This window comes from Rhinoderma darwinii, unplaced genomic scaffold (assembly GCF_050947455.1).
Source record: "Rhinoderma darwinii isolate aRhiDar2 unplaced genomic scaffold, aRhiDar2.hap1 Scaffold_648, whole genome shotgun sequence".
Classification (NCBI taxonomy): domain Eukaryota; kingdom Metazoa; phylum Chordata; class Amphibia; order Anura; family Rhinodermatidae; genus Rhinoderma; species Rhinoderma darwinii.
Window position 1 is genome coordinate 1 of NW_027464204.1, and position 27,776 is coordinate 27,776.

The following is a 27,776-nucleotide window of genomic DNA, read 5'->3' on the forward strand; positions in this document are numbered from 1 at the left end:
GTCTCATTGATCGGCGCTCGTCTACACGGCCCAAGTGGGACCCATCCTCATACACGAATCACGTGAAAAACCAGGCGTCTTTATTGCTTGTAAACCTGCAGAGTATGAATGTGAAGAAGCCGCAGTAAATAACAGTGCAAACCAAGAGGAAAGGAGGAAGGAATTTTTTGGGATTGTGACTATTACATATTATAGCATTCAATGCTCTATGTAAAGGGAACATTTTTTTTTACAACTGTATCAGTTCCTCCCCAATTTTGACCTAATGGCGGCACATTTTATTAAAATGAACAATTTTTAAAAACACAAATTCCCTACAATAAAGCGACCTGTCAGTAGTGCAGTATTGCTTGTGCGTGAGATTCTTGATCTGCACCAACAAAAATAACCAAGTTTATTTTTTCAAACGGGAAGTTTCAGAGCGATCCGAAGTAACATACGGTACATGGAGCCGCCGTACGGCGCGTCGCAACCATCGCCACCGCGCGGCTAATGTAATCTGTAGAAAAATATTGTCACTAAAAAAGTAGAAATGAACACACACACTAACGGCATTAAGAAATACTCAACACAAAACCGAAAAGGATTAAGAAAAATATTCGTTAATACCTGTAGAAAAGCCGGCCTAGAAAATCTAGTGTGTGATCCTCCGTATACCGCGCTGCGTCCGCGCTCCGAGCCGTGCAGGGAATATGGGGGTCAATATTGCCATTAACTCTATTGATCGACTTTCGCACCTTTCACCGTCTGAGAAATTCCTTCACATGAAACTTTTTAACGTTTGGAAAAAGTTTACAAGACAAAAGTAAAAAAATAAAAATATTTTTCTTTTTTCTGCCCCCCCCCCCCACACCCCTCAATTTGCCACACGCACACTGGTTGAGTATTTGCCGATCTGACACGGACAGTTAACATGTCGTCCGCTCGTCTACTTGCTGCGCTGCGGGGGGGTCGGGTTCTTTGTAGAGGATATTTACAGGGTCATGGTTTTCCATACACAGGAGGATTATTCTAGTCAAACTTAAAATGAATTCAGCTTTTTTTAGTTTTTAAATAAACACTTTGTATATAAAAGTGGAGTCGGTCAGTGTATTGTACGGAGATAGACGCGTTGTCTGAAAGCGCAGGTCAACCATAGAAAAGGTGAAGCTCACAAGTTCTCAGCGATAAATCAAAGCAGAATTTTTTTGGGCCTCCCGAATATTCCAGTCACTGTAAAGTACCTGCTGCCTCCCCCGCTAACTGTGTGGGATGTCCCCATTGCAGTAGGGACTGGCCTCGTAGAGTCTCCAGATAACGGGACCTAGGTATCTGTGGGATAGGGGCTGATGACGTAACTAAGGTGCTTGTGACATCATTAATGCGGTGTGTGAGATTCTTTAAGGCTTCCACGGGATTTAAATATTTATGGAAAACAGAGGAGACCAACTAAGGGGGGACTGTGTCATCACATATCAAGCTACTTTGCCTAAAATATTAGTGAATTTCCTAAATTGGTTTGATATTGATGATGTATCCTTAGGATAGGCCATCCACATCAGATCAATGGGGGGTCCGACTCCTGATCGCTTGATCTAAGGGGCGGCGGCGCTCATCAATCTCCACCAGACACAGCATTTATAGCGGCCGTGCCTAGTGCTGCAGCCAGTTCTTCAAGTGAATGGGACTGAGCTACAATACCAGGCACGGCCACTTCTAAATGTACAGCGCTGTGCCCCCTTACATTAGGGGGGTGCCAGGAGTCGGACCCCCTCCAATATGATATATATATGACCAATCCTTAGGATAGATCATCCAAGTCCTGGAAAACCTATTAAACAATGAACTAATATTTTGAACCATGCGACTCCTAACCTCGTAGTAACTTCATCATTCTCGGCCAAAATTATTGTATTCAAATTTATTTCTTAAAAAAATAAGACCCCCCCCCCATAGCCTTTGGTTAGACAAAATCTGAAGACGCTTTGGTTCGATCATGAAAGTGTTTTTATGCTAAAGTAAAATTTGGCAGAATGTGGAAAGGTGGAAAGAAAGAAGATTCCCTGCCCCCCCCCCCCCCAAAAAAAAATCTATGAACAGTTAACCCCATTTAATATCTTCTCTAATGAAGTGGATATAGTTGCTATGCATGTCCAGCCCTAGCAACCAGACTCCTCTTTGTAACCGCACTCCTCTCTGGCCAAGAAATGAGGATCCTCAGCAGAGGACCCCACCATTTTTAACCCAGAATTCCTTAATTTGATATATGAAATTGGGATTTAAAAACTGGAAAACATCTCTAATCTGAAACGTAACACGAGAAGGCAGACGGGAGCGTTCGGGTCCTTTTACACGAGCCAATTATCGGGAAACACTTGTTCATCGGCTGATCGTATGGTTTATGATCAGTGTCGGCAGCGCGTGTGCAAACAGGGCGACGCGCTGCCGAGATGATAGAAACGCATGGGGACGAGCGATCGGAGTAACGACCCCTCGTCCCCATCCATCTCCGTGTGACAGGAGCAAACGAGCGCCGATCAACCAGCTGTCTCATTGGCCCACATGGGGAGGTGTATAAGAACCCCTAGTCCTCCCTTCATACCTGTTATCAGCAGGTTCCTATAGTCCCATCTCTACAGAGCTCTGCGGGCGGCTTCTACATCCTGAATATCCTCAGTGCATTTCTCGGCTGCCGGTTCTATATCGAAGTCATTACCTGGACGTGTCGGACACCGGGTGATCGCTGCCCAACACAACAGGGAAATATGTTAGTAAAATGTCTCTTTATTATGTGCAAATAAACAGTGTTGCTCCGCACCCTACATCAACCTGTGACCCACAAGACTTGTGAGAATCAGCCCAGACAGTGCAGCACCCTAATGGGGTAACTAGTGGCCCGTTACTGGATTGCACTGCATGGGAGAGGAGGCAAAAAAGAGAGGTGATGGGAGCTACTAGAGGTAGTGTAGGACACGCGGTACTATAGAAGTGGGGAGCGCTGATACAGCGGTGATGGGAGGGGGGGTGACAAAGTGAAAAGATAGGGGATGAAGACGTAACTGTATGTGGAGGAGAGCTAAAGTGGTGATCTAGGATTAGAAAAACATGGCTGCTTTCTTCCAAAAACAGCACCACACCTCTTTACAGGTTGTGTGTGGTATTGCAGCTTAGTCCCATTTATTCAATGGAGCGGAGATGCAATACCACACACAACCAATGCACAGGTGAGGCGCTGTTTATAGAAGAAAGCAGCCATTTTTTTTCTAACCCTGGATATACCCTTTCAGGAAGGGTAGTATAAGATAAACAAGAAGCCAGATGACTTAATCTAAAAAACAGTAGCACTCTTGGCCACCAGTTTGAGCTGCAATACCTCACATGGCCTATGGACAAGAGTGGCGCTGTTTATATAAAAAAAAAACCATTGTGTAATAACAGAAAACACCTGTAAGTTGAAACGAACAGCAAACCGTTCTAAAGCCCTTTCCTAGGCGCCATCAGCTATATCCTCAGTATATGTCTAGGCAGCGGGGAGTACCGCCTGAGTGGCCACGCTGTGTTACATAGACAATTGTGCGACAGTTATAGTGTGGGCATCCTCTTGTGCCAGGTATTGCACATACATTCACAATCATTGCTCATAGTTCTGTCCAATGGTTACATTCCAGACCATTTATAATTTAGGGTAAAACAAAAAAAAAAAAAGTCAAAAATTCTTCAGATTGGGAAGCGGACCAATAACGTGGCTTGTAACAGTACAGTCAGCATACAGCAGTTTTAAGAACAGACGTAAAAAAATACAACAGGGCAGTTTCCTTTACAATAAAACACATAAAAGACTCTTCAAACAATAACCAGGAATGGAGACAAATCCGACTTCTTTATCCTCACAGTTGGTTGAAGGCTCCAAAAAAAAAAAAAAAAAGTTTTTTTTTTCTTTTTTAATTATTTTGAAAGTCGCCTTAACGAATTACACCGTATGATAAGGCCCTGCCGAAAACCTTGAAAAATAAATAGTTACTATATGTAGAGAAAAAACCCAAAATGTAATCTTCAAGTGACTTTGGAAGTCAGCTGCCTGTAGCGTAAAACAGTCGCCATCGCTCGTGGGAAATCCTAAAAACAATGCTCAGTCAGTCGAAGAAAAACAAAAGAAAAACAAACAAAAAGCACTTGGTTCCTAGCGTTTCCTTTTTGAGGTCCACAGTGTTTTCAGCATAAAATCCTTTGTCATTCGCTTGATTTTTGGAACAGTGTTTTAGTTCAGAAGTCACTTCTCCTAAAAACATCACTGGTTCAAAGCATATTGGACTTCAGAAACATGACTCTGTTCATGTCTTCGGTGCTGAGAAGTCGCCTCCTTTTGATAAGTAATGTTTGTTCGCACATATTCACACACTCACTCCGCGCCCCGACCGCGGGGACCGCTAACAGCCAAAAGGCAAGTTTGGAGAGGTGCACGTGTTTTTGGGAAACCGATGACCAGTACTGGAAAAGGTCCGGCGCGACTTGAAAGAGGGGTTCCTGAAGATAGTCGTAAACTTCGTTCTTCCCCAGCCGATCGTCTTCCTGAACTTTGGTGGTCTCGGTGGTTTGTCTTGGTTTTTTGGCCGCTTCAAACTCCGTCTCCTCGACCCCATCTCTGACCTCGTGGATTAATTCACAGACTTTACTGATAATCTCTTCGTGTTGATACGGAGGAACGGGCCGTAGTTTCTGCTGAGGGTCCAAAATCATTGCGACTTTGTGTGCAGACTCGACCTTGAAGTTCTCCTTCAAAGCTTCGAGGAACAGGTGGCAGAGCTTGCTGATGATCCCGGCATCGTTGGCCTTGGAGGTGAAGAGCTTCTCCAGCCGGACGTAGGTGGGAAGAACAAGCTGTAGGGTTGGTTTGCGCTCGTTGCTAAGCTCGATGACCGCGTGCTTCACCGGAGCCAATATGGCGGCTAAATTACTTAGTAGGTGTTTGTTTAGGTTTTGAATAATGTTCAATTTTTTGGCCCGGCTGTAAAATTCGCAGATTTGCTCGTACCGCTCGTGAACAAGCAAGAGAGAGTCCGTGACCGAGTTCCAGCAAGGAGGAGGAGAACTTTCTTCCAAGGACCCAAACGTCTCCCTGGCGATACCACTCGATCCCGCCAGCTCCTCGGTGACGTTCAAGAGTTCTATGACCTCGTGCATGTTACGCGCCTGCAACGTGCGTTTGTTTAAAACGCTTTGTACCACGGAGTTCAACGAGCAGGCGGAACAACGCAAGCACGTCCCGACCTTGGAAAAAGCGGAAGAGTTAACTTTGCAGTCCGTAACATATACTGTCCTAATCTCCGACATGACAAACTCGGAGAGAACGTTCTGCACCCATTGGTGGATGAATTCGCCGCTGTCTCTACTGTCCATGTCTTTAATGCCCAACACGTAACGTTTTATTTGATTGGCCTCAGCCTGATACGCGGTAAGGATGTAACACGAGTCCGGACCTACACTTTGCGAGTGACAGGTAACCCCGATCCCTAAGCAAACATTGCTCCCCAGCGCGCAGGTCACCTTGACTTTGACTTGGTTGTACATTCGTGGTAGATGTTTCAAAGCCAACGTGTTCATGTTACCCAGGATTTCATTGACCGAGAAGGACCCATAACGAGCACCGGTGTCTACCAGGGTCTGCGCCAGCTTGAGGAAGTCTTTGCCGTTGACCACGCTCAGAGCTCCCAGATCAGCGCACATGACCCTCAGGAGCCTTTCTGCAATGTGCTGGCGCTCCTTCTCCGGGAGAGAGTTGTTAACAGCGGGCACCGGCGCAGAAGACGCTACAGCCGCTGAAAGAGACAGAACAAGACAATGTTTACAGGATAAAGATCTCGGGTTGTGTTCAGACAGCTGAATATCATGCAACAAAATCAGACGTACTCCAAGCAAGAGAATAACTGAACACGGGTGACCCAAGGCCAAACATAAATCACGCTGTGCCACCTCATCACCCAAGTGTATTATCAGATCACCTACTTTTTGTGGGATTCGTATCCGACAAACCCATGAAGGGGCTGTAGCCCCCTTCCCATAATGCTTATGGTAATATTCTTTGCTACTGAAGAGTCGTCTCTCTGTAGGAACTGAGAGTACGAGCCGACCGGCCATGTTGTTTGATTTTTGACCAGGTTAACACAGATTTAAACATAAAATCATCTTCTGACCCATCATGATGACATTGGAACGAATCAGTGAGTTCAGACCCCGAATGATTTCCAAAGCGAAAGGACCATCGGAGTAATGTCAAATGTTCAATGTCATTCAAGGTGGAACAGAGGATTTCGGCACATGAGATTTCAAACAGAACATCCACAACAAGTGCCATTGTTTTGGGGGGCCCCCCATTAGCCTCTCCTTACACCTCTTCATGGCATGTCGGAGGATGATTTTAGATGGACTCCCCCTTCAGTAGACTAATCCTATCACAATAAGAAGTCACGAGCCTCATATGTGCACACATACTGTTATTGGTGTTGTTTCTTTGGGGCTGAGTCTTCCAGTTCTCCTCTGCTGGTGGCAGTGATCTGGACTGGTTGGTGGCGATGTTGTTCTCATTATCAGCTGAGGGAAGAGAAAGAGGGAAAAAAACGTTGGAACCAGCAAGTAAATCTCGAGGGCGACATCGCACAAACGGTTTAGTTGCGTCACGGAAAACCCACCAGAAAATACAAAGCCTCCGCCAGAAACAGTAAGGAGGAAGGAAGGTGCGAGATCTGCGGATCGTTCCTGCCACAAGCTTTATAGATTTGCTCCATCGAGAGAAAAATCTGATTAATAAAGCTAACGGAGAAGAGGAATAACCCACCCTGACGCTGCCAACGTGCTGCACCCGTCCTCGCTATCAACACATTGCCAAACCAGGTTCACCCAAACATCTGAGACACAATGATGGGGCTACAAGCAGCTGTCAGGCAGCGTAATCCTAGCAGCCAGTGTCAGTCCCAGATCATAAGAGGGACAAGGAGCCTCGGCGGGACTCCAACCACGCTTTTCTCTCCCACACCGCCATATTAATCAGATTTTATAATACATTAAGGTGGAGCATAAAGTTTCAGCTGAGCCAAGAAGATCCCTGAATGAAAGCGCCGAACATGGAGCCAGAAAGTAAACTAGTCCTCAAAGCCTAGTGAAAAAAAATCAGCTCGAATTCCAGAATGCAAAAATTAGAATACTTCATTTACAAGCAAATGACAATGAATTTGCGAGTATTCTCACCGGCATGTGACTGCATGTGCTCCAGGAGATTGTTGTAAAACTGGAACTGAATCCCGCATGCCCCACAAGTGTACGGTTCTGCGAGAAAACAATTTGGGGCTTTCAAAAAGTTCTCACAATGCAATGTACTTATATACACGTCACAGGCGGGAGTCTCCCATTACAATCATTTCGCTATTAAACATGGTGGGAAAGCCCCTTGAAATGCCCTTGTTTCTCTCAAGTCACCCGGATCTGGAAGACATTCTGGAGTTCTTCTAAAGACCTAACCAGGGACTAGATTGTGGCGGCCGCCGAAACACGACACTGGCCAAAAGTTCCCAGTCAGAGCCGGCAGTCTCATGAAGCCTACACTTAGGAAGAGTCAACGCCATTGAGGTCTAGCACCGCTAACGGGCCGGTGAGATCACATGGTGTGTGATCCTGGGAGCCGTCACCCTCATGTCTTGGCGGCGTGGAACGGAAACGGATGGTGAAGCCTCTACTGGTCTATTATGAAACTGCAACTTATATCGGATCACTCGTGATAACGTAATATGCCTATTTACGTCAGGAAAGGGTTATTTACATATGGCGCCCACTCAGAAGCAGAGCGGGCGCCTTAGTCGCCGCGGTGATGATTTTTGATCGCAAGCATTTAACCTCTCAGATGCCGGTGTCAAATATGACCACCGGCATCTGCAGGGTTTTTAACAGATCCTTTCGCTTCGGGGACGGGAGCCGGTGTACTCCGAGTTGCTGGGAGCCTTGAGAACGCTCCCAGCCCTGCGATAGGAGGATTGCCTGTGGCAGGACTCAATAGCAATGCACTGATTTTGCCATAGACTGCAATATTGTGATAATACAGTCTATAACATAAGCGATCTAATGATCGCAGGCTAAAGTCCCCTAAGGGGAGGGGTTAAATAAGTTTAAAAAAAAATGTAAATTTTTTTTTTTCAAAAAATATAAAAATTCTAAATCACATGTAAAGAAAAATAAAACAAATACATGCGGTATCCCCGCGTCCAAAAATGCCTAAACTATAAAAATATTTATCCAATACGGTGAACGACGTAGCGGGGAAAAAAGGTCAAGATGGCCGAATCACATTTTTTTTGCCACTTCAATCCTCACAAAAAATTGACCAAAACTTGATCGAAATGCCCAACATTGTCCAAAATGATATTAATAAAAACGACATCTTTCCACGTACAAAAACACGTCTTACACAGAAACATAAAAAGGTTACGGGGGTCACAATATCGCAATGCAACGTTTTTTAGGTTTCCTTCAAAGTTAATTTTTTTTTAAAGGTACTAAAACAGAACAAAAACGATATAAATTTGGTATGACCGGGATCGGACTGACCCGCAGAATAAAGAAACGTGTCATTTTCCCTGTACATTGAACACCGTAAAAAAGAAACCCATAAGAAAATGGAGGAACTGCTGTTTTTTCCAACTCCACCCCATTCTGATTTTTTTTCCATCTTCGCACATCGCACATAATATTAAATAGCGCCATCAGAAAGTACAACTTGTCCCGTAAATATTAAGCCCTCATACGGCGGTGTCAGGAGTTATGACTTTTTGAAGGCTGGAAGGAAAAAACAAAAGCATAAAAAATGAAAAGGAGTCTGGTCCTGAAAAGGTTAAATGGGCTGTCCAAGATTAGAAAAAAGATCCGGAGATCAAAGACGAACAATTGTTGGTCAGCTGTAGCCGCTCCCCAATGAAAAAGCCCTAAAAATACTCAGACAGGTTCATCACCAATAATGTATAGACTACTGCGCACTTTCCTCAGCCTGCGGGAGGGGGAGGGGAGGGGGTCAGCTTGCAGGTCTGCCTGCGGGAGGGGGGAGGGGGTCAGCCTGCGTGTCCTGCTAATGAAATATGTCCGTGTAACTGACAACAATAAGGATGGGAGGTCATTGAGGTCTTGTAGGCTCGGTAATTGAGCCTGAAATATCCCTTTAATGACAGATACAGGCGAAGGACTAAGGCTTCGTTCACATCTGCGCTAGGGTTCCATTCCGACCCGGACTGACACACCACTACTGATACCATCAAAACGACAGAACCCCTGCACAACTGAGACAAACGGAAACCATTGGCACCGGATCCGTCACCATTGAAATCAATGGTGATGGAAACCTTTGGTTTCCGTTTGTGTCAGTCAGGGTCCCGACGGAAAGCTATGACGGAACGGGACCCTAGCGCAGATGTGAACGAAGCCTTAGAGGTATATATATATATATTCTGTGTAAAAACTCAGCACTCTGATGCAATATTGTACTTGGCACTTGCTTGTGATCTTGCAGGCTGATCCTACCTGCTAATTCTGGGAGCAGCCGGTGCTCCTCTTAATTAACCTGCGGCCTTGAGATACCGGTCTAATGATGAGAGATAAGACCTAGTTCACACAAAGTACAGCGGCCAAAGATGTTAATGGTTGGATATATGGATTACACGGCGGTAATGCAGTATCTCGGAGTCGTGTCTACCTCACATGTGTAGTTCTTCATACAGATATGTTCGATATGAGCAGCTCCTCTAAACGCTGCATTTTATAAGCTTTGGCGGCTCCTTTAAGACACTAAAATGTCAATTCTGTCCACAGAGCACAGCAGGGGAAGCTGCGAGTAACATCGTGTATGAAGGATTTTGTTCACGGTATTAACAAGATTATGACGTGTACGGCAGCCGTCTCCACCCGCAATGCAGAATGAGCCTGCTATATCCAAACTCTGATAATCTGGCACCACTTGGTAATCCAGATGCAGGTTCCGGTGATACAAAACACAAAGGACTCGCCATCTTTACCAGGAACCGGTCATCAGTTTATGCCGTCTATCTGAGGGCAGCATAAACATGGAGGAGACCATGGAAGGATTTGTGGTACCTTGTGATGTTTTTAGGACCTCTACATACAGATAAACATATTTTATATCTCTTTCTATATTTTATACCTCCCGTGTTCACACGTGTGGAGATCGGGAACATCTACCGTGTCCTGGAGAAGCTGCTCTCAGAACGTGGAACTTACCTTCTACTTTAGCACTTTTCTCTTCTTTCACAGATTTGTTGTTCGATTCCACTTTTCTTTTAATCTTCTTCTTCCATCCTTTCCCTTTAATACAAGAAAAATTAGGATTGTGACTCAAATGTTTTAGGAGAATGACAGATCTTAAAGGTATGAAACCCTGCACTTTGCTGCCTTAGAGCTCGGCTGTTTCCATCAGTCCCATAGACATTGAATGGAGCGGCGGGCACTTGTTCTACAGCCAATCTATTCAATGCCCTCCTGAGGGGGGGGGGGGGCAGTGAGGAGGGTCTGGGGGTTCGGAAACCTTAATTTTCACGATCGATGGGGGTCCCAGTAGTGCCGTACCAACCATCAGACTCACCTATCCAGTGGTAATAATTGCCAATTCTGGGACAACCCCATTAAGAGACACCAAACCTATTTTTCTATCTTAAAGGGATTGCCCCAAGACAAGACAACACTGCACATAACAGAAATCAAAGGAAAGGCGACAGAAACAAACCTTGCATGAGTGGGAAGGAGCTGGAGGTCATTGGACTGGTAGCTTCTGAAATGACAAATATTACAATTGTCCTGAGTTCAGCAGAGAAACATCATGTGCAACTGTGAGCAGATACTACAGAGAGCGGTGAGGGTCAGAATAAGGGGCACTAGGGCTCAATAACACACCCAAACCGTTAGACGTCCTGAAGGGGTTTGGGCCCATTACAGGATGCTGTGACCCCCTTTGTTGTGGAGTTTAATGGACAAACCCTGTCTATATGCCCTGCCAGCGGCAAAATCAGCCGGGGGGAGGGGGGCCAGGATCCGATCAGCTGGGGGGGGGAGGGGGCCAGGATCCGATCAGCTGGGGGGGGGGGGGGGGCCAGGAGCCGATCACTCTCTGAAATTGGTGGTCTCTGATTTGGCAACCTTTTGAAGTCCAGCGTATGGACCGCCACTGATGTTATCTTCTGATATGTCACGATGTCATACGTCTTTACACATGTTATCAAAGTGTGAGCCCCTATACAGCTATAGTACTCACACCTTCTAATATACATACTATCAGGGGCTCTCCAGCAGATGAGAGGGGATAAGAGTGGGATTACAGCCATGTTCTTCCCTGCAGCTGTAAAGAAAGAGATTTTGACATTATTTTCCACGGTAGCATCTCCCTCCTTGCAGCTGTGATGAAGGACGAGACCGGAAACCGTCTCTACCGTCCCTGCTCCGTGACCGGTCCACAGCAAAATTGTGATAGCAGGCAGATTAGGAAGTGTGAACCGTATAGGGTATATAAGGCCTTTAGGATTAGTGTATGACCCCAAGAGCTTACAATCTAAAATATATGACTTCATAAGCAATAAGTCCTTATGCATGTATTCTATATTGACTTCATTGACCTAAGCATATAGACACGTGAGGAGGGATCGATGTGAGGTGGTCTCCATCTCTTCACATACATCTGCTAACAATATGGGGGTGACACATACAGCACCTCCGCTTACTATCTGATGACACGGAGGTTAATACCAGAACTAAAAACCTAGAAACAATAGGACTGATTATTATATTTGGGGTTCTCTACGCTGGGACATGTGACTTCATCTACCAAAGTATCACCAAAAGAATTCCGGCCTATGAACGATGATTCTTCATTGGTAGAGCACCACCCAGTGGCAATGTCTGGTGTCCTGCTCTTACCTGTACATGTAGGGTATGATCATGTGCAACTCACCCTTCTGCCAGTTGGTCATACTGCCGCCTCCTCCACTTCCGCCCACCATGTCCGACATCCCGGCACGTGTTCGACTCGAGCCGGCTACAACAAGTAAAAGCAGACCTAGTTCTGGTCACAAATATTGTAGCAGCCCCCACACGTGGCCACCACATGGTTAATGACACAAAATGACATGGCTTTATACTCCCTTCCCCTTCAAAGCTGTATTCAGAATTCTGCTGACTTCCTGTTAGCTCTCAGGCTCTAAATTGAATCTGAGCGCAGCCCCCTGCTGGTTTATGGCCTGAGCTTTTATTTAATGTACAGTGAAATTCCTTCAACCCAGCATCTGATAATACAAAATGTTTTACAATCCAACACACTTGTAACAATGTGGAATTTCACAAGACAAGACGACGAAGCAGGAAAAATTAATTAGCAAATGCCCTTAGTTACTATAGAAAACCCTACATCTCCCACAATACAGTGCATCAGAATGTGGTATATTTTGAGACCTCTGCTCAGCCATTACTGATTTGTCCAAAGAAGCAGAACCCTGAATGCAGCTCTGGAGGTGATTGGTGCATGATGTATCACAACAGCCTTTACGTAGCTACTCACCACTGGAGTGCGGAGAATTGCTATGGTTTTCCTCATAATTGTTGGGCTGTTTGGTTTCCACGTCTTGGTTAAACGCACTTTCTAAAAAAAAAAGGAGAGAAAAAAAAAAAGTTATCTTCAAGTTCCTGGAGTGAACAGGACGTAGAGGTCATTGACGGCTCCCGTGAACGTTCATTATATTCTTGGAATAAAGTTCTCTTTTACTTTAATTAAAAATCAATAGAGGAAAGTGGAGACGTCTCACAGGACGAGACTTCCGCTCAGGGTTCTTCTATAATAACTTGCTGGGCAGAAGGGAAACTCCCAACACCATGAATCCGTCAACAGGCTATAATGTGCTGTTTATTATGGCTGATCTGCAAATAGGATGCAAACGACAGTCCAAGCAGCAGCCGCCATGAGGTTAATAATACATGTGTATGCAGGAAACTGCTGAGCTCTCCCCCTAGTGGCGGCAACCAGAATTTTATCATGTATAACGAAATTAATCGGCCCAGAAATTCAGACCTAAAATCAGGAGAGGTTGGAGGTACACTTTAAGATGAAGGGGTGTTTGTGATTAAAGCCATACCCTAACGTCTGTGAAAACTAACTCCAAACGTAGTCGACTACGCTATTGATTCTGTCAAAACGACGGAACCCCTGCACAACGGAGACAAACGGAAACCTGTAGGTGCTTCCACGTTATAAAGTCAAATACACTTTGAATGCGATTATAGGGAATCACATGAGCCCGCTCTGCTATTCTGATTGGCTGAGAGGTGGTGCATCATCTGTATACTGCACTGTTGGTATTATCTCCCCCCCTGATAAACCGTATAGCGATTGCAGGCGCCCCCTATCCCCAATAGGACATCTTATAGATGTGATTAAGACGGACGCCCCTCCGGTCCATGCACGCTCGCCCGCACGCTGGAGTGTGAGGAGGCCCTGCGGCAGTCTGTGTCAGGGAGAAGGGGTTAATCATTATACTCACTGATCGGGGTGTGCAGCGCCACGTGCTCCTGGTATGGAGTGTAATATTTGTACTGCTTGCCACAGAACTCACACATATAATTACCGGTTTCTATAGAAGCAAAACAAAAAAGAGGAGATCATTCCACATCACTTATTTTTTGGTTTACAATACAAGCGGCGAAATGTCAGCGGACACGAGAAATAAAACAAATGATAGAAAAAAGATCTTGAGAGAGAAACATCAGCTCCGGTGGGGACTTCGCTGTCTGTATACATTACAAAGAGTAACATACACACAGCAGTCATCGTGTCAGTAACCACCATCGTCACAAGCATCCAGATTATACTCCTCCAGTCACATCCAGAGCTGCTGCCACTTCTGTCAGTACTGTGTATTAAGACAATCCTAAAAAGCAGCTTCTAAGGAATTTATTGGCTAGCCCCCCTTTTCATATGCCCAATTTGGACACTGCCATTTGGTTAGAAGGGTCTACTGACAATATCCTGCAGTGCCCCCACAGGTAAAATAAAGCATTACACAGCTCTCATAAAACTATTGGCTGTCCATTTCCTAGTAAGGTATTTAAAAATGTTAATTTTTTTCTTTAATCAGCCATCCCATTTAGGGGTCCACCTATCAGCAGCCTTCTATTATGCGCCTCATTACTCCTGGCTCTGGAGGACCTCACCCTCCCATACATTACACAGAACCCAATGGATTTTAAAACAGGCTAAACATGGGGATCCTGCTGCAGGACAAGAGCTCTCAAATGTGAAGAACCCCTTTAAATAATCTGGTGCTAATAGAGGTCTGGGGGAGGGGGGTGCAGGAAGGAGTCCCGTCTGGTCATTGCCCTTCCTCCAATCAGCATTAGTTTTGCTCATATACTGCGGTCATAGATTCTCGCACTATAATGGCCACGGATGCAGCTGCTTCTCTGGGATACGAAGATGTAACCAGAACGGAAACGTTAAGTCGCACTAATCCAAGCCCGGATTCATTTTACAGCTGGAGATGGGCAAACTAGGACACAATTTGAATCTGACAGAAACGAGCTAAAAAAACAAAAACTGAAAATATTTAGGAGGGGGGGGGGTGACGGTTTTTCCTAGTTTGGGGTCAGAGCTGTGCGCTCACACCCAACGTCTCCCCCTCCCACTGCAGTGTCAGGCAGAGGAACTGCAGCTGCATCCACCTCCTCCCCCTCCACTAGATGGATTCTGAACATTTACAGAGAACAGGAAGGGTAAAGGGAGGAAGATGCCACTTTCATGATATATATTACTTATGTTGCACATATAATACTGTCTTATGCATAAAAATGATTATTGATTTGTAAACTTTAATGTGATATGTAATAATTATTTTTACTAAAAAAAACAAAAAAAAAAACTAAAAACATAGGTCTTTATATTAAGTCCAGTTACAGGTAACTCGTACACCACGCACAACAAGGTCTTAAATATTCAGGAGTCAAATTCAGTGGCCAGTCATATACACTAGAGACAAGCCCCCAAATCTGGACCCCCCCTAATAATCAGAATGGAGAGTGGCTGCTAAGATCATGCATCGCCCAGGAGGATCCTGCGCTGAACACCATATGGGGCACCCTACCGAATCAATACTTTAGGAAACTACTTAGTGGGCCAAAAGTGCCCGTTCTAGATCAGTAAGAAGTGGTTCCCCTTTAGAAGTCTTGTGGTCTCAGAAAGCAGCCGCTGCAGCAATTAGTTGATCGCCCCGGGGCCGGCCATCCCTAGCAAACACCTGATTTTGCAGGGGGTGGCTGTGTCAGCCAGGCATATCTCCTGCAGGGGAAATGTAGTACTACATGGCGGCCATTCAGATGAATGGTAATGCATGTACCCCTCGAGCTTGCCAGAATTTGAGTGGCACTGTTCTGGCTCATAAAGGAGGGTTCAAAGTGGGGGACCCCCCTCTCGAACATCCATATGCCCTAATAGGGTCTTCATGAAACAAGCCCTCTGGGTGGACTGTGCCGCTCACTAAATTACTCCCGGTTTACCACAAACACCGGGGTCTTATCAAGCTTTTTAAACAGGAGAGTAACTATAGGGGGTGCAGATTTTGTAGTCGCAACTGGGCCCTGGAGCCTAAAGGGGTCCTGTAGGTCCCTCTGCCCCCTATGAGGAGACCAGTACTATTAAGCCCAATAGTTGCGGTTTCCAAACGAGGAGACGGTGGAGGGGAGAAAACATGGTGGTGGAGCTTTCAAGTCAGAGTGAAAAACTTCTATCTACCGTATAACGTCAAACTTAAAGAAAATCAAAATGCTGGGACCGAGTTTAACAGACGTATTAAAATATTTTACCTCTAAACCGTAAATAATGACATTGTAAAAAGGATATAAAAAAAATAAACAACAGTATGAAAAATAAAGTGTATAAATGAGGATGGAGGGAGATGTTCTAGAGATATCCCATCATACTTGGACCAAGTTTGACACATGGTTCTAGGTCCTCTTCTTTTGTGTCCCCTGACGTTACCATCATATGGATATAGGTGTCTAAAAAAGCAGGGAAAAAAAAAAAGAAAACAATAAAAAAAGAAAAAAGAAAACGGATGTCATATGTTCTGAAAAAAATAAAAAGTAAAAAAAAAAAGTATAAAATACAGAATGAAGTAAACGATCAAATACAACATCAGCCTGACCCGTCCCTCATCCTCAGGCAGATTATTACAGTGCAGTATTACTGAGGGACAAGTAGCTCTTTATATCTTAGAAACAGCGCCTCTCTTGTCCATGGGCTGTGTCTGGTATTGCAGCTCAGCCACAGGCACGTGACCACCAGCTGTAATACCAGGCTCCGCCCATGGACAAGTATGGCGCCGTTTCAACACCTTTTTTTTGTATTTCCAGACAATCCCTTTAACATGAATCTCCACCTTTTTGTGCTATAATAGGAATAATAGGATTATATTAAAATCAGAGAGAACAAAAAGTATTGCCATGTTTTATTAGATTTTGGAATACAAAGGGGGATATGGTGCCATGCAGAGGTATACAGCCCATTATATGGAACCATACGGACTCTGTGTGCCACTGTTCAGGCTACACTGTGTGCAGGAGGCCTTAGTCTTCTGCATGCACTTCTACTTGTGACCACAAGAGGCCAGGAGTGAGGTGCTGTTTTTTTAATGCATTTTCTGAAATTGCAATGCATAATATATATATATAGAAACACACACACTTTTTTTTAGATATATTCCATCTTATTACTTCTATATTTATATTTTTTTTATTATTTGCCAAATTTATATTAGTATTTTGTAACAATTATAAATCGCATGACAGAAATGGTGTCGATTTATGCAGTAAAAAAATAATAATACAAAAGTATGAGCAAATTAAAATCTATATTTGGCCAATGGAAATACAGCGGTGGCTCTCACAGCATGAAGAACACGGCTGGACTAGATCTATACACAGCCGAGCGGTCAATATAATACCAAGTGCTCACCCCAAAATTCACAGCGTATAGACCCAGCCTCAGATAGAGGGGTGAGATTATAACTTATCAACATGAACCTTACAAGAGATCCAGGATCTTATAGAAAACACGATGGGCCCCTAAACATAAACATATACTACAGCAGCCATGCAAAATACACATTATAGAAAAACACAATTCACATACTGACAAAGGGATGTGTAAAAAAAATAATAATTGTAGAAATGCTCTGCAGAATAAAAAAAATATATATAAATAAATAAAAAAGAAACATCTGCAAAAATAACTAAAAATATATATGTAGATTTAAAAATATAAAACCTATAAAAATGGAGAAAAAAAAATAAAAAAATTATATATATAAATCAAAAGCATATTTGTGACGTCTCTAGGGTCATCATGTGTGATAAATATGGGACGAAGCGTTACTGGATGTGTGCCAATTGTGTTACGGAGTTCTGTAGAGGGCGTGCTCACATCCTTCATCATCACCTCTCACCCCCTCCCCTCCCCCAAGACTCCCCCTGTGCTGCACCTCTACCCGCACATCTCTACCCAACCCTGTCCTTTCTTCTTTACTACATTCCTGGCAGATACAGGAGGGGCAGGTGAAAACAAGCACATTGTACCGGATGTGTCACTCCCTTTACTGCAGAAATTGGGAATTTAAAGGGAAACTCTAGTACTAAAAAATAATAAGATCGCGCCGCTGTCTAATATCGGCAGACGATCGGTCCGTCTCCTGTATTTCCCGGGTCTCACTGACTTGATGAACATAGGGGCTAAGACACAGAACTGAATTTTTTTTTGAATGTTTTATTCTAGGTGGGGAGGCCGAGGGAGATTATTCAGCCAAGATGTGGGGGGCGGGGGGATTACTAAACCACTGCAAAAAGTATCTAGAAAAAAAAAAGGAGTGTGTCATTTTTTTAATGCAAAATATAAATGTGAAGTGCGTCAGCCAAGCGGTGGCGTAAGGAAACAAAGTGTCTAACACGTCTAGCAAGCTGCGCCATTGTGATAAACGTGCCGCAGTTTCTGACGATCCAGTTATATCCGGTCTCTATTTAAGACAATATGAATAAATCTGCCCAATATGTTCTCCAGTTTTCTTTTTAAAAAAAAATAGCCGCCACCAAAAATGTAAAATTTGTTGTTTTTTTTCAAATATTGGTTAATAAAAAAAAAATTGGTCCAAAATGGTATCAGCTGTGAGGACAATACCCAATGCTGGCGCAGGAACTGCCCTGATAATAAATGTATGATCTTATTTTTTTTCGCTAATAAGGACAGGACAATATTAGAAGAAATCCCCTTGACATTGAAAGGATTGTGTTCGCAAAAAGTTCAGAATCTATTTCATGACTTTCGCTCTTCACTAAAACCATGTAAACCAAAAAATGATACAATTGTCAGCTGATTGTTGTCACCACCAGGGGGCAGAGATGTACACGGTTCCTAGTTATGTTGTCCAGGATTAGAAAATCATGGCTGCTCTATTCCAGAAACAGCGCTACACCTGTCAACTCTATTGAAGTGAATGGGGCCGAGCTGCAATACCACACACAACCTGTGGACAGATGTGGCACTGTTTCTGGAATAAAGCAGTCATATTTTCCTAATCCTGGACTACCCATTTAATAGGAGCCCTATGCAGCTGTATAAAGGTGGCCCTCTACTGGTGACAGCAGGCAGCTGATATTAGTAGTATGTGTGTGGAGGAACAGATAGAGCGCTGTATCCAATATCTAATACATACAGATGGTTATAGGGAGAATGCATATGATAAACAATAATGTTATTTAAAGTGAACTCCACACAATCATTAATTCACTAAAAATTCATGCCCTTCAAATAATGTGATTCTCCTAAATGTTCTATTTGCCTTTAAATTTCCTTCCTTAGGCCCTGTTCACACTGAGTTTTTTTTTTGGTGCCGATTTTGACGCAGAAACCGCGTCGGAATTAGTGCCAAAAAACGCTTCAAATCTCCTCCCACTGATTTCTATGGGGGCTAGAGGCGTGTTTTTTGTTTGCACGCGGTAAAAAGTGACATGACCTTTCTTGAGTCGTTTTCCGCCTCAAAAACCCCAATGAAATCAACAGGAGACAGAAAAAAACGGGCGTTTTTTTTAATGCAGTTTTTTGTAGCTAAACGTTTGACAAACTTCTGACATGTCATAGTAACATGTCAGAAGTTTGGATTGGTGGGGGTCGAGCACCGAGACCAATCGCTAGACGAAGCAGCGGAAGTTCTCGTGTAAAAAAAAGAAACATAAAAACCGCGTAAAATAAACGTGTTAAAAAACGTGTGGCACAAAACCACTTAAAAAAAACCTGCAGCTGATTTTCAGGCAAAATTTTCTGCCTGCAAAAAACTGTGTGTGAACTGGCCCTTAAGGGGATAGCATCAAAATGTTTCCTGTGTTATGTCAGGAGACCCTCCATCACAAGAACGCTGCTGGAAATGCCTAATGGCGGAAATGTTGGGTTCAGGAACTCTTTAGAATTGTAAGACCCTTGAATTTGGTTCGGTTCCAGCTCAGAAAATCGGCAATATATGTCAGATGACATAAATTGGTGGTGTTCCCCTTTAAGACATGTATAACAGCTCCTTTATGTGCGTATCTATTTTATATATCTTACCTCTTACTAAATATTGTTTCCTTTGCAGAGATATAAATTGCTGGAAGTTACAGGCCCAAAGCCTGAGGCTGCACCACTGGGAGATGCTGATGACAACGTGTCCCCTTCTGATATATGTCATGTGCAGTGTTGTCATGAAGACTGGCAAGGTTAACATTCAAGCCATTTAGAACGCAGATGGTAATTTTATCTCCATGACAAGACTGCACCGGACAGAACTCAGAAGAGGACATGTCATCATGTCTCAGTAGTGCAGCCTCGGGCTTTGGGCCTGTAACTTCAACTCCGCCTAAGAGTAAGATATTCAAAAACGGTTTTCACTTTTTTAATGTGCACCAAACGTCCATGTTCTTTTTAATAAGTTCTGATCACTTTAGACGACAGGTTAAAAACAACCCACACAGAGGTCATCAGTTTAACTTGCCAAATCCAAATGATAAGCGGCGCCTGAGGTATCCAGCTGCGCTAAATTTACCTCCTCGCAACTGTGACCAAGATGGAATGTGTTGGTCATGTATAAAAGATACTGTGACGCTGCCCACGGAAACCAATCAGAATCCAGCTTTCAGTAAACAACGGATAGAAAATGAAAGCAAGTATCGGATTGGTAGTTGGTTGTAGTCGTCCGGTCTAAACCCAACCACGACTGAACTAGGCAAGCGGCCATAACGATCATTCTGCCAAACACCAATATGTTCTATAATAAAGAGGCGGCATTATTAGGCGGTCCTAACCTTTGGAAGGTACGAATTTAGAAAGTGAAGCGTTGTATGGACATCCCCTTTAAGACATGACTATTAATGATGCCTGTAGCATGAGGCGGTGGCACCTACGCTCGCTCCCTGCAGGACTCTACACAGGGTTTCCTACCTCTGACAGATGGAGATCGGGATACTTACCATCCACGGCATGCAAGTCTCTGTGCTCCTGGAAACAGCTGTAATATTTGTACTTTTTGCCACAGACGTCGCACGTGTAGCGAAAATTGTCTGCAAGAATGAAAATATGTATGCTAGCACGTTCAGATGAATGACTGGACAAGCAGGAGGGCAACACAACATGTGACAGGTGGATGGGGGGGCACAGTTCAGGCAGTAATGGGGATCACCCCTCCCCCCACGTGATTTAGAGGGGAGTCATGCAAAGACAGCCGCCTGGCACCATTTTCCAGAAATACCCAAAATACCAATATAACAGAACGCCAGTCTGGTGGAGCGGTCAATAAGTAATCGATAAACCAAACGGTAACGCCAGCAACTCAACCCTGCCGTCTATTCTCCCTCCCTGCGAGGGACCGGTGATCGCATAAACAAAGATGTCTGGATGTCACCCCCGGGCCACCGTCCTTTTCTGACAACTTCTTAGTCAGAAAGCCAATATGGCTGCCATTGCAGCTCCCACCCACGTTCCGGACTGATTTCAGAGCGGGTGCATTTCTTCATTACTAGCCCAACTTGCCTTGAGGATGAATAAGAATGTTCATTTTGGTTATCACCCAGCTTTCCCAGAAATATTTTGACTTGTTTTTTGGGTGGGGGAGGGGGCGATGCAATACACAAGATCAGCGGCCTGTATGTGTAGACATGGAGTGACATGAAGCAGGAGTGGCAGACACTTAATACTTACTAAGATTTCTTGGTTGCCCATGGCAACCAATCAGACTCCAGACCTTTAGAAAATGTAATTAGTGATCTGATTGGTTGCTATAGACACCTCCTCCAGTTTTCCTCTGCGCCTCTCCCTAAATGGGCCTGACTTGTCTCAGGTAAGAAGTGGGCGTGTCACCGCAGGCAACCAATCAGAGTTCACATTTCATTTTCCAACTATAATTTAGAAAATAAAAGCTGAACTCTGATTGGTTGCAACATGAACAGTTTTTATGCCCATATCTTCTCACTTTGGCCCCTGAGGGCCCGGGCTGCGGCTCCAGGAGCAGCGTAATTGCTCTGTATATAGGATATGAGAGAAAATTATAGAGAGAAGCAGCCCCGGGATCAGTAGATGTTCATAATAAAAGCAGGATCCAGGGACGGGGGTGAAAATTGGGTTTAGACAGATGGATAATGGTTTACTGCTACAATTTTTAATAGGTAGAGGAGTTCTGGAGAGGGAACCTCACTACAAACCCAAAAATATGTCTCATTTCACAGTTTTTGACCTACCGAAATGTATAAAAACGAGCAAAAAATAAATAGAATAATATAATAATCAAACACGAGGAAAAGGAAATGTGAATAAAACCATTTAAAATGTATTGGTAACCTTCAATGGAAAAAAAAAAAAGGGAATTAATGCGGGTCGGATAACGGAAGTGTGAATGAGCCCCTAGGTCTTGGTCAACTGGTTCGGGAGGTAGAAAAATAAAATGTACGCCGTCCCCTCATATGCTCGCACTTTGTAGCCAATATTAAGTTTAGTGCAGAACCCCTGTAATTGTTGAATTGGTTTGGCTGCTTGTTATATTTCTGTACCCCCCCCCCCCCCAGCCCCCGCCTAATACACTATAAACAAATGTAAAAACAGAACGGGGTTGACCCATAAAATTACTATTTTAATATGTAAAATATATCTGATAGGTGGCGGTCCTGAGAACGGGGCGAGACTGTCTGAGAGCACTGACAGCGAGATTCCCGTCACTGGGATCTCTCATATTATTATGGTTGATGGGGGGCGGGGGGTCCAAACTATGGGACCCCGCTGGTCACGAGTATGACGGGACGCCGGCTTTTCTCAGCACTGTTTTACATCTAGAGATCATCTATACACACTGCTATACCTATTACTTCTCTTTATTGAGCCTGAGTTACACCATATTTTTACGGTCTTCTTCTCCAGAGCTGCATTCATCCTTCTGCAGGCTTCAGAGCTGAAATCTCCCAGCACCTACTGCTTGTACATTGCCTGCACAGAGCTTGTTCTAGTGCATTCTGGGAAGTGTTGTCTTTATACCTGGCACTGTACAGTCCTCTGATGTAGGAAAAAATGAACTGAACTCCCTACATTAGGTAAGCTGTTAGGGTCGCTGACTGTTTCCGACGACAACCAGCAGAAATGTGACTGCAGCTCTGCACTATAATACAGTAATATAATGACCAAAGCATAAAATGCAATATTGTAACAAAAAAAACATCCCAAAAAAAAATTTGTTTATTTCAAACATTTTCTAATTCTGTCAAATTTTTATTGTGTCCTATTTTATTGCCCATTCTCAAAATTCAGATTTGCAAAAAGGGGGCGATTACACTTACCTACAGCACACCCCAAAACTGGAGAGTTCTCCGAATGCAGTTCCACTCTTATTTTTTGGTATATATATATATATATATAGCATCGGCATAGAATATTAACATAAAATACACAACCACAAAGCAACACTACATTTACGTGACAAATATAATATGGGGGATAGGGGCTGTATACACTGTTAAATTCTAGGCAATTGTTTAGGAGCTAAAACACTGTCCTGATTGTTTGCTACAGTGTATCAGTGTAGGTACAATGTATAAGCCTGGAGTCCAGGCTGTTTAGCTCACACAACACACACACTGTATCAAACCAGCAGCAATGTGAGCAGGAGTGGGCCTGAACAGAAACAATGTCTCCATTCACTGGCATCAAGCAGAGATCTTGAAATCGGTAAAGAAATGAAACAAAGTATATAAGAAAGTTGCCGAATAAATCCCGAGTCACAATGACCAATAATGAGGGGGTAGGAGGAACCTCGTCACCACCAAAATATACCGCAAGTAATGATCACAACAGGCATTCGCTACGTGTCCGTCTGACGATACGAAGATTAAAGATGAATTCATCAAAGTCTTATGGAAATATCAGAAGAACCGCATACTTACTTCCCTGTGACGCTCCCTCTACAGACGCAGCTTCGTTGTCTGAGGGGGAAGAACGACAAATGTTCAATTAAAAAGCCGAAATTTAAAATAATACAAAGAATAAATGAAAACTTTTATAAAAAGCACCTTAAAAATCAATGAATCATTCTTGTTCCAGCAAGACTAGATATAGGGAAACGTACAGAGCGCCCAAATATAGAAACAAGAAATATTAAAAATAACAAACTAAGGGCTCAAAAATGAACGGTTAACGTTTTTTTTGTGTGACTTTGACATGAACGGCCTATAATTAGGATAGGCCATCAATATCAGATTGTTGGGGGTCTGACTTTGGCATCCCACCGATTAGCTGACTAAGGGTCCCCTTTATTGTTTACCAGGCACAGCGCCATACATTTTGTAGTGGCTGTGCCTGGTATTGCAGCTTGGATACTTGACAGTGTGTCCGTGCACAGCGACGCTCCCAACCCCCCGCTGTACAAGGCTCTTCGTTCCCAGAGGTCAGACCCCCGCCGATAAGATAATGGCATATCACTAGTATATACTATAGCATTATATGATGGTAATGCCCCTTTAAATTGGAATTTGAGAACATCACGAGGTTGTCCTGCAAATCCATCAGCAGGACACAGTCTGTCAGTAGAATTCAGAATGGAGTCCGTCATGAAAAGTCTGATGATGGATCTTCAGGAGAACCGTGGAAAATTCCTGGCAGAGCGGCATATTATCTTTGGATAGATCAAGTACGTCCTGAAGATTTTCCGTAGCGTTCCAGGAAAGCTCCGCGACAACAGTGTCACGCAATTCGCTGTAGAAATGCAGCATTACCGCGACTCACAGGCAACTTCAACGTTTCCCTATAGGAAAGAAAGTTGCAAGTGACCTTGTAAAACGCAAAACACGACAAGGTTCCTTGCAACTTTCTTACCCACAGGGAAACGGTGATCTAATTAAGAAAAAGTGTAAGATGGGGCCGCACTACTGCAATTGACCACTAGGGGCGCTGCTCCACTGAATCCTATTGTTTTTTAACTGCTGTTTTGATTAAAAATGTTCAAGTTAAGTAAATGGAGGAGAAATAATGTAAACAATTAAGAAGAAATGTTAATATACTCCATGCCAAGAGGTCGATCCGTTCAAGCCAGGAATGAATAACTAATAACATAACTCATAGTAAGAGAAACAGGAAGGGATCTAAATGTCCCTCGTGAATCTTAAGTAAATTGGTGGGAGCCGGGGGGCACTACAGCAAGGAGATAGGATGCACGGGGGGCAAGCCACACATTCTCAATCTTGTGTCCATATGGTAAAGGCGTGATGGGTAGCCCAAAACAATAATGTGACTAAGGCTACGTTCACACGAGGGTGTCCGATTTACGTGCGTAAAAAAAAAGGCAGCGTATTTCTTGAATTTCATGTCCGTGTGCCATCAGTGTGCGTTGCGTGTGGCATCAGTGTGCGTCGCGTGTGGCACGGGTAGCACCCGCGTCATCCTCGTGCTGTCCCTGTTTTTCACGCACCCATAGACTTCAATGGGCGACAAGGTGCTAAAAAACGCACCAATATAGGACATGCAGTGAATTTCACGCGATGGACACTCGCTGCATGAAAACCCACGCATGTCTCAATGGCCCCATTGATATCAAAGGACTGCACACGGACGAGAATCACGCTGAATGAGCCCTAAGGTGACAGTCCAGTAATATTTAAAGGGGTTTTCCACTACTGGACAACTGATGACTTATCCACCGGATAGGTCATCAGTACATGATCTATGGGGGTCCGACACCCAGACCCGGCACCGTTAAGCCGCTCCGGCTGCCTCTGAGCACCGGATGTACATGCCGGAAGCACTTGGCTCCGGCCACGGAATAGCAGCCGAGCTGCAGTATTCAAGTGAATAGAAGCAGAGCTGCAGCACGGAGCCATCTGCTTCCGGCTCCGTACATCGCATAATGGGCCATAACATCGGGCGCCCAGAGCGATTAATATCGGACCCGCACCGATGATATATTATCTGGTGGTCAAGTCATCAATTGTTCAGTAGTGGACAACCCCTTTAAGAATATCAGGTTACGAGAGGCTACGGCGTTTATAGTCCCATATAAAAAATGGCTGCTTGTAGGGATTTTAGCTCTGACCAGGGGACCCTAACTGGAAGGGTTTCAAAATAATACAGTAATTTGGGCAAGAGGGTCATATCTACTGCGGAAAGTCACCCCAGTAAATATTAAGGAGGGATTATTGTTCCCGGAATAGGCCTTTTCGGCGTCGAGTGAGAAAGAGGGTTGAATCGGATCGCTTAACCAATCGCACGTCTAGTATTGACGACGGGGTCGTTTTCGCGGATGAAGGTCTGAATCCGGTTCCGTATAGTGTCCCTCTACTGTGGTCTATTCCGGACAAGCTTTGCATCGTGCAGACGTATCAGTCGCTTCTATAGATTCTGCTACGACGCATCTCTCGAAGCCGCGACAGACGATGAGAACTTGTGAATGGCTGATCTAGGTGCCTGACTGATCTTTAAGAAGGATCTAAGAGGCTGTTTTCATCCGCCATCTCAAAGTGGGAATCTTAAAGCGATATATTAGTGGGGTTTGAAGATAATCTTTTTGATGTAGCGAGGTCCATTAATAATCTAAAAGATTCCAATAAACCGTCTCTCTCATCCTGATGAATTCTCGGCCTGTATCTGCTCTTCTAATTACAATATCTCCCGCAGCCCATTCGTTTTCTGTGGCTTTTATCTCATTATTGGGAGATCGGATTTAATTACACATTTTAATCACTGTGTACTGTGCGTCCTCAAGACACAATGATGAAACCGCCATGTCCCTACTTTTCTGAGGGACAGATAACGCTGTTTACCACGTAGTCACGACAGCGGCCTCTGCGATTTCTGGATGCGTCTGGCCATACATTTCCCCTACAGCGGCCTCTGCAGGTGAAATGCAGCATTACATGCTGGCCATACAAATGAATGACTGACCGTACAATCTTTGTAAATGCCCCCCCCCCCCCCATTTATGATGTCCATATGCCCTAATGGAACGTATGGAAAGTGGTTGCCTCTTGAGACAAACCCTTTAAAGCCGGAAAGACATTTGTCATGTACACATATACTGTCGTTTTCGGAATAGAAGACGCATACTGGTTTAGACAACAGAAAAAAAGAAAAAGGTTTCAAGCTAAATCAGGAATTTCCTGGTAGTCTATGGTAGTTGAGGGGTTAATGTCACCAGATCCTGAGTAGTGGAGGGGTTAATTTTTTAATTTCCTGGTGGTTTAGGGTAGAAAAGGCGACTAATATTAAATTATCTGGTGGTCTAGGGTAATGACCCTTTCCTTAGTGGTCTAGAGTAGTGGAGGGGTTAATATTTGACTACCTGGTGGTCTAGGGCAATTTCCTCTCCTCTGGTGGTTTAGGGTTGTATTTGTGGGGGGTAAAATTTGATTCCCTGGTGGTCTAAGGTAGTGGGCGGAGGGGGGTTTAATATTTCATTCCCTCTGGGCTGCAAGTAAGGAGGTTATTTATTACCTGGTGGTCTAGTATTGAAAGTTTATTATTTTATTCTCTGGTGGTCTAGGGTAAAAGTAGGGATTAATACCTGGTGGTCTAGAATAAAAGTAGGGATTAATACCTGGTGGTCTAGAATAAAAGTAGGGATTAATACCTGGTGGTCTAGTGTAAAAGTAGGGATTAATACCTGGTGGTCTAGGGTAAAAGTAGGGATTAATACCTGGTGGTCTAGGATAAAAGTAGGGATTAATACCTGGTGGTCTAGGATAAAAGTAGGGATTAATACCTGGTGGTCTAGGATAAAAGTAGGGATTAATACCTGGTGGTCTAGGGTAAAAGTAGGAATTAATACACTGTGGTCTAGGTTCAGTGAGCGGCCTAGCTTCCATCTCTCATCTATTCTCTGTACGGTTTTAATTGTTCTTCCAAATAATGAAATCCTTCCTCCGCGGTCACACAGGGCGAGTGCCCTCTCATATGACACGTACAGATTGGATTGAACTGGGCAAGTACAGGAAGGAAATAAGTGTATAAAGAGGTCAAATATTTACCTATGTGCGCTCGAACATGAGTCTGGAAGCAGTTGTAATACTTGTACTTTTTCCTACAAATTCCACATTCGTAAGACCCTGGAAGAAAAAAAAAAGCAAAAAAGATAAATAAATGAGGAGATAGAAAATAAAAAAATATCCGGCAAAATACACAAAACTACAACTCCCAGCTATTGCACCCGCAGGATGGCACCTAGTTTAGGGCG

At 44.0% G+C, this 27,776-nt stretch overlaps 1 protein-coding gene across 11 annotated transcripts in view; it reads right to left on the minus strand.

Annotated features, from left to right (window-relative positions):
- Positions 1 to 2,049: 2,049 nt before the first annotated feature.
- The window catches only part of ZNF618 (zinc finger protein 618), an 88,628-nt gene continuing 62,901 nt past the window's right edge, over positions 2,050 to 27,776 (minus strand). For 3 of the 11 annotated variants that reach the window (XM_075849038.1, XM_075849036.1, XM_075849037.1), the window contains 13 exons: positions 27,571 to 27,648; positions 23,500 to 23,538; positions 20,548 to 20,637; positions 15,979 to 16,056; positions 13,548 to 13,637; positions 12,572 to 12,652; positions 11,969 to 12,073; positions 11,294 to 11,359; positions 10,751 to 10,795; positions 10,249 to 10,332; positions 7,222 to 7,299; positions 6,469 to 6,567; positions 3,397 to 5,795 (listed from right to left, as the gene is read on the minus strand). In XM_075849038.1, coding sequence (XP_075705153.1) covers positions 4,276 to 5,795; positions 6,469 to 6,567; positions 7,222 to 7,299; positions 10,249 to 10,332; positions 10,751 to 10,795; positions 11,294 to 11,359; positions 11,969 to 12,073; positions 12,572 to 12,652; positions 13,548 to 13,637; positions 15,979 to 16,056; positions 20,548 to 20,637; positions 23,500 to 23,538; positions 27,571 to 27,648 — 2,453 coding nt within the window. In that variant the 3' untranslated portion in view covers positions 3,397 to 4,275. Of the gene's footprint in view, positions 2,723 to 3,396; positions 5,796 to 6,468; positions 6,568 to 7,221; positions 7,300 to 10,248; positions 10,333 to 10,750; positions 10,796 to 11,293; positions 11,360 to 11,968; positions 12,074 to 12,571; positions 12,653 to 13,547; positions 13,638 to 15,978; positions 16,057 to 20,547; positions 20,638 to 23,499; positions 23,539 to 27,570; positions 27,649 to 27,776 lie in introns of those variants that run through there. The other 8 variants (XM_075849046.1, XM_075849039.1, XM_075849044.1 and 5 more) reach the window with 8 other exon arrangements.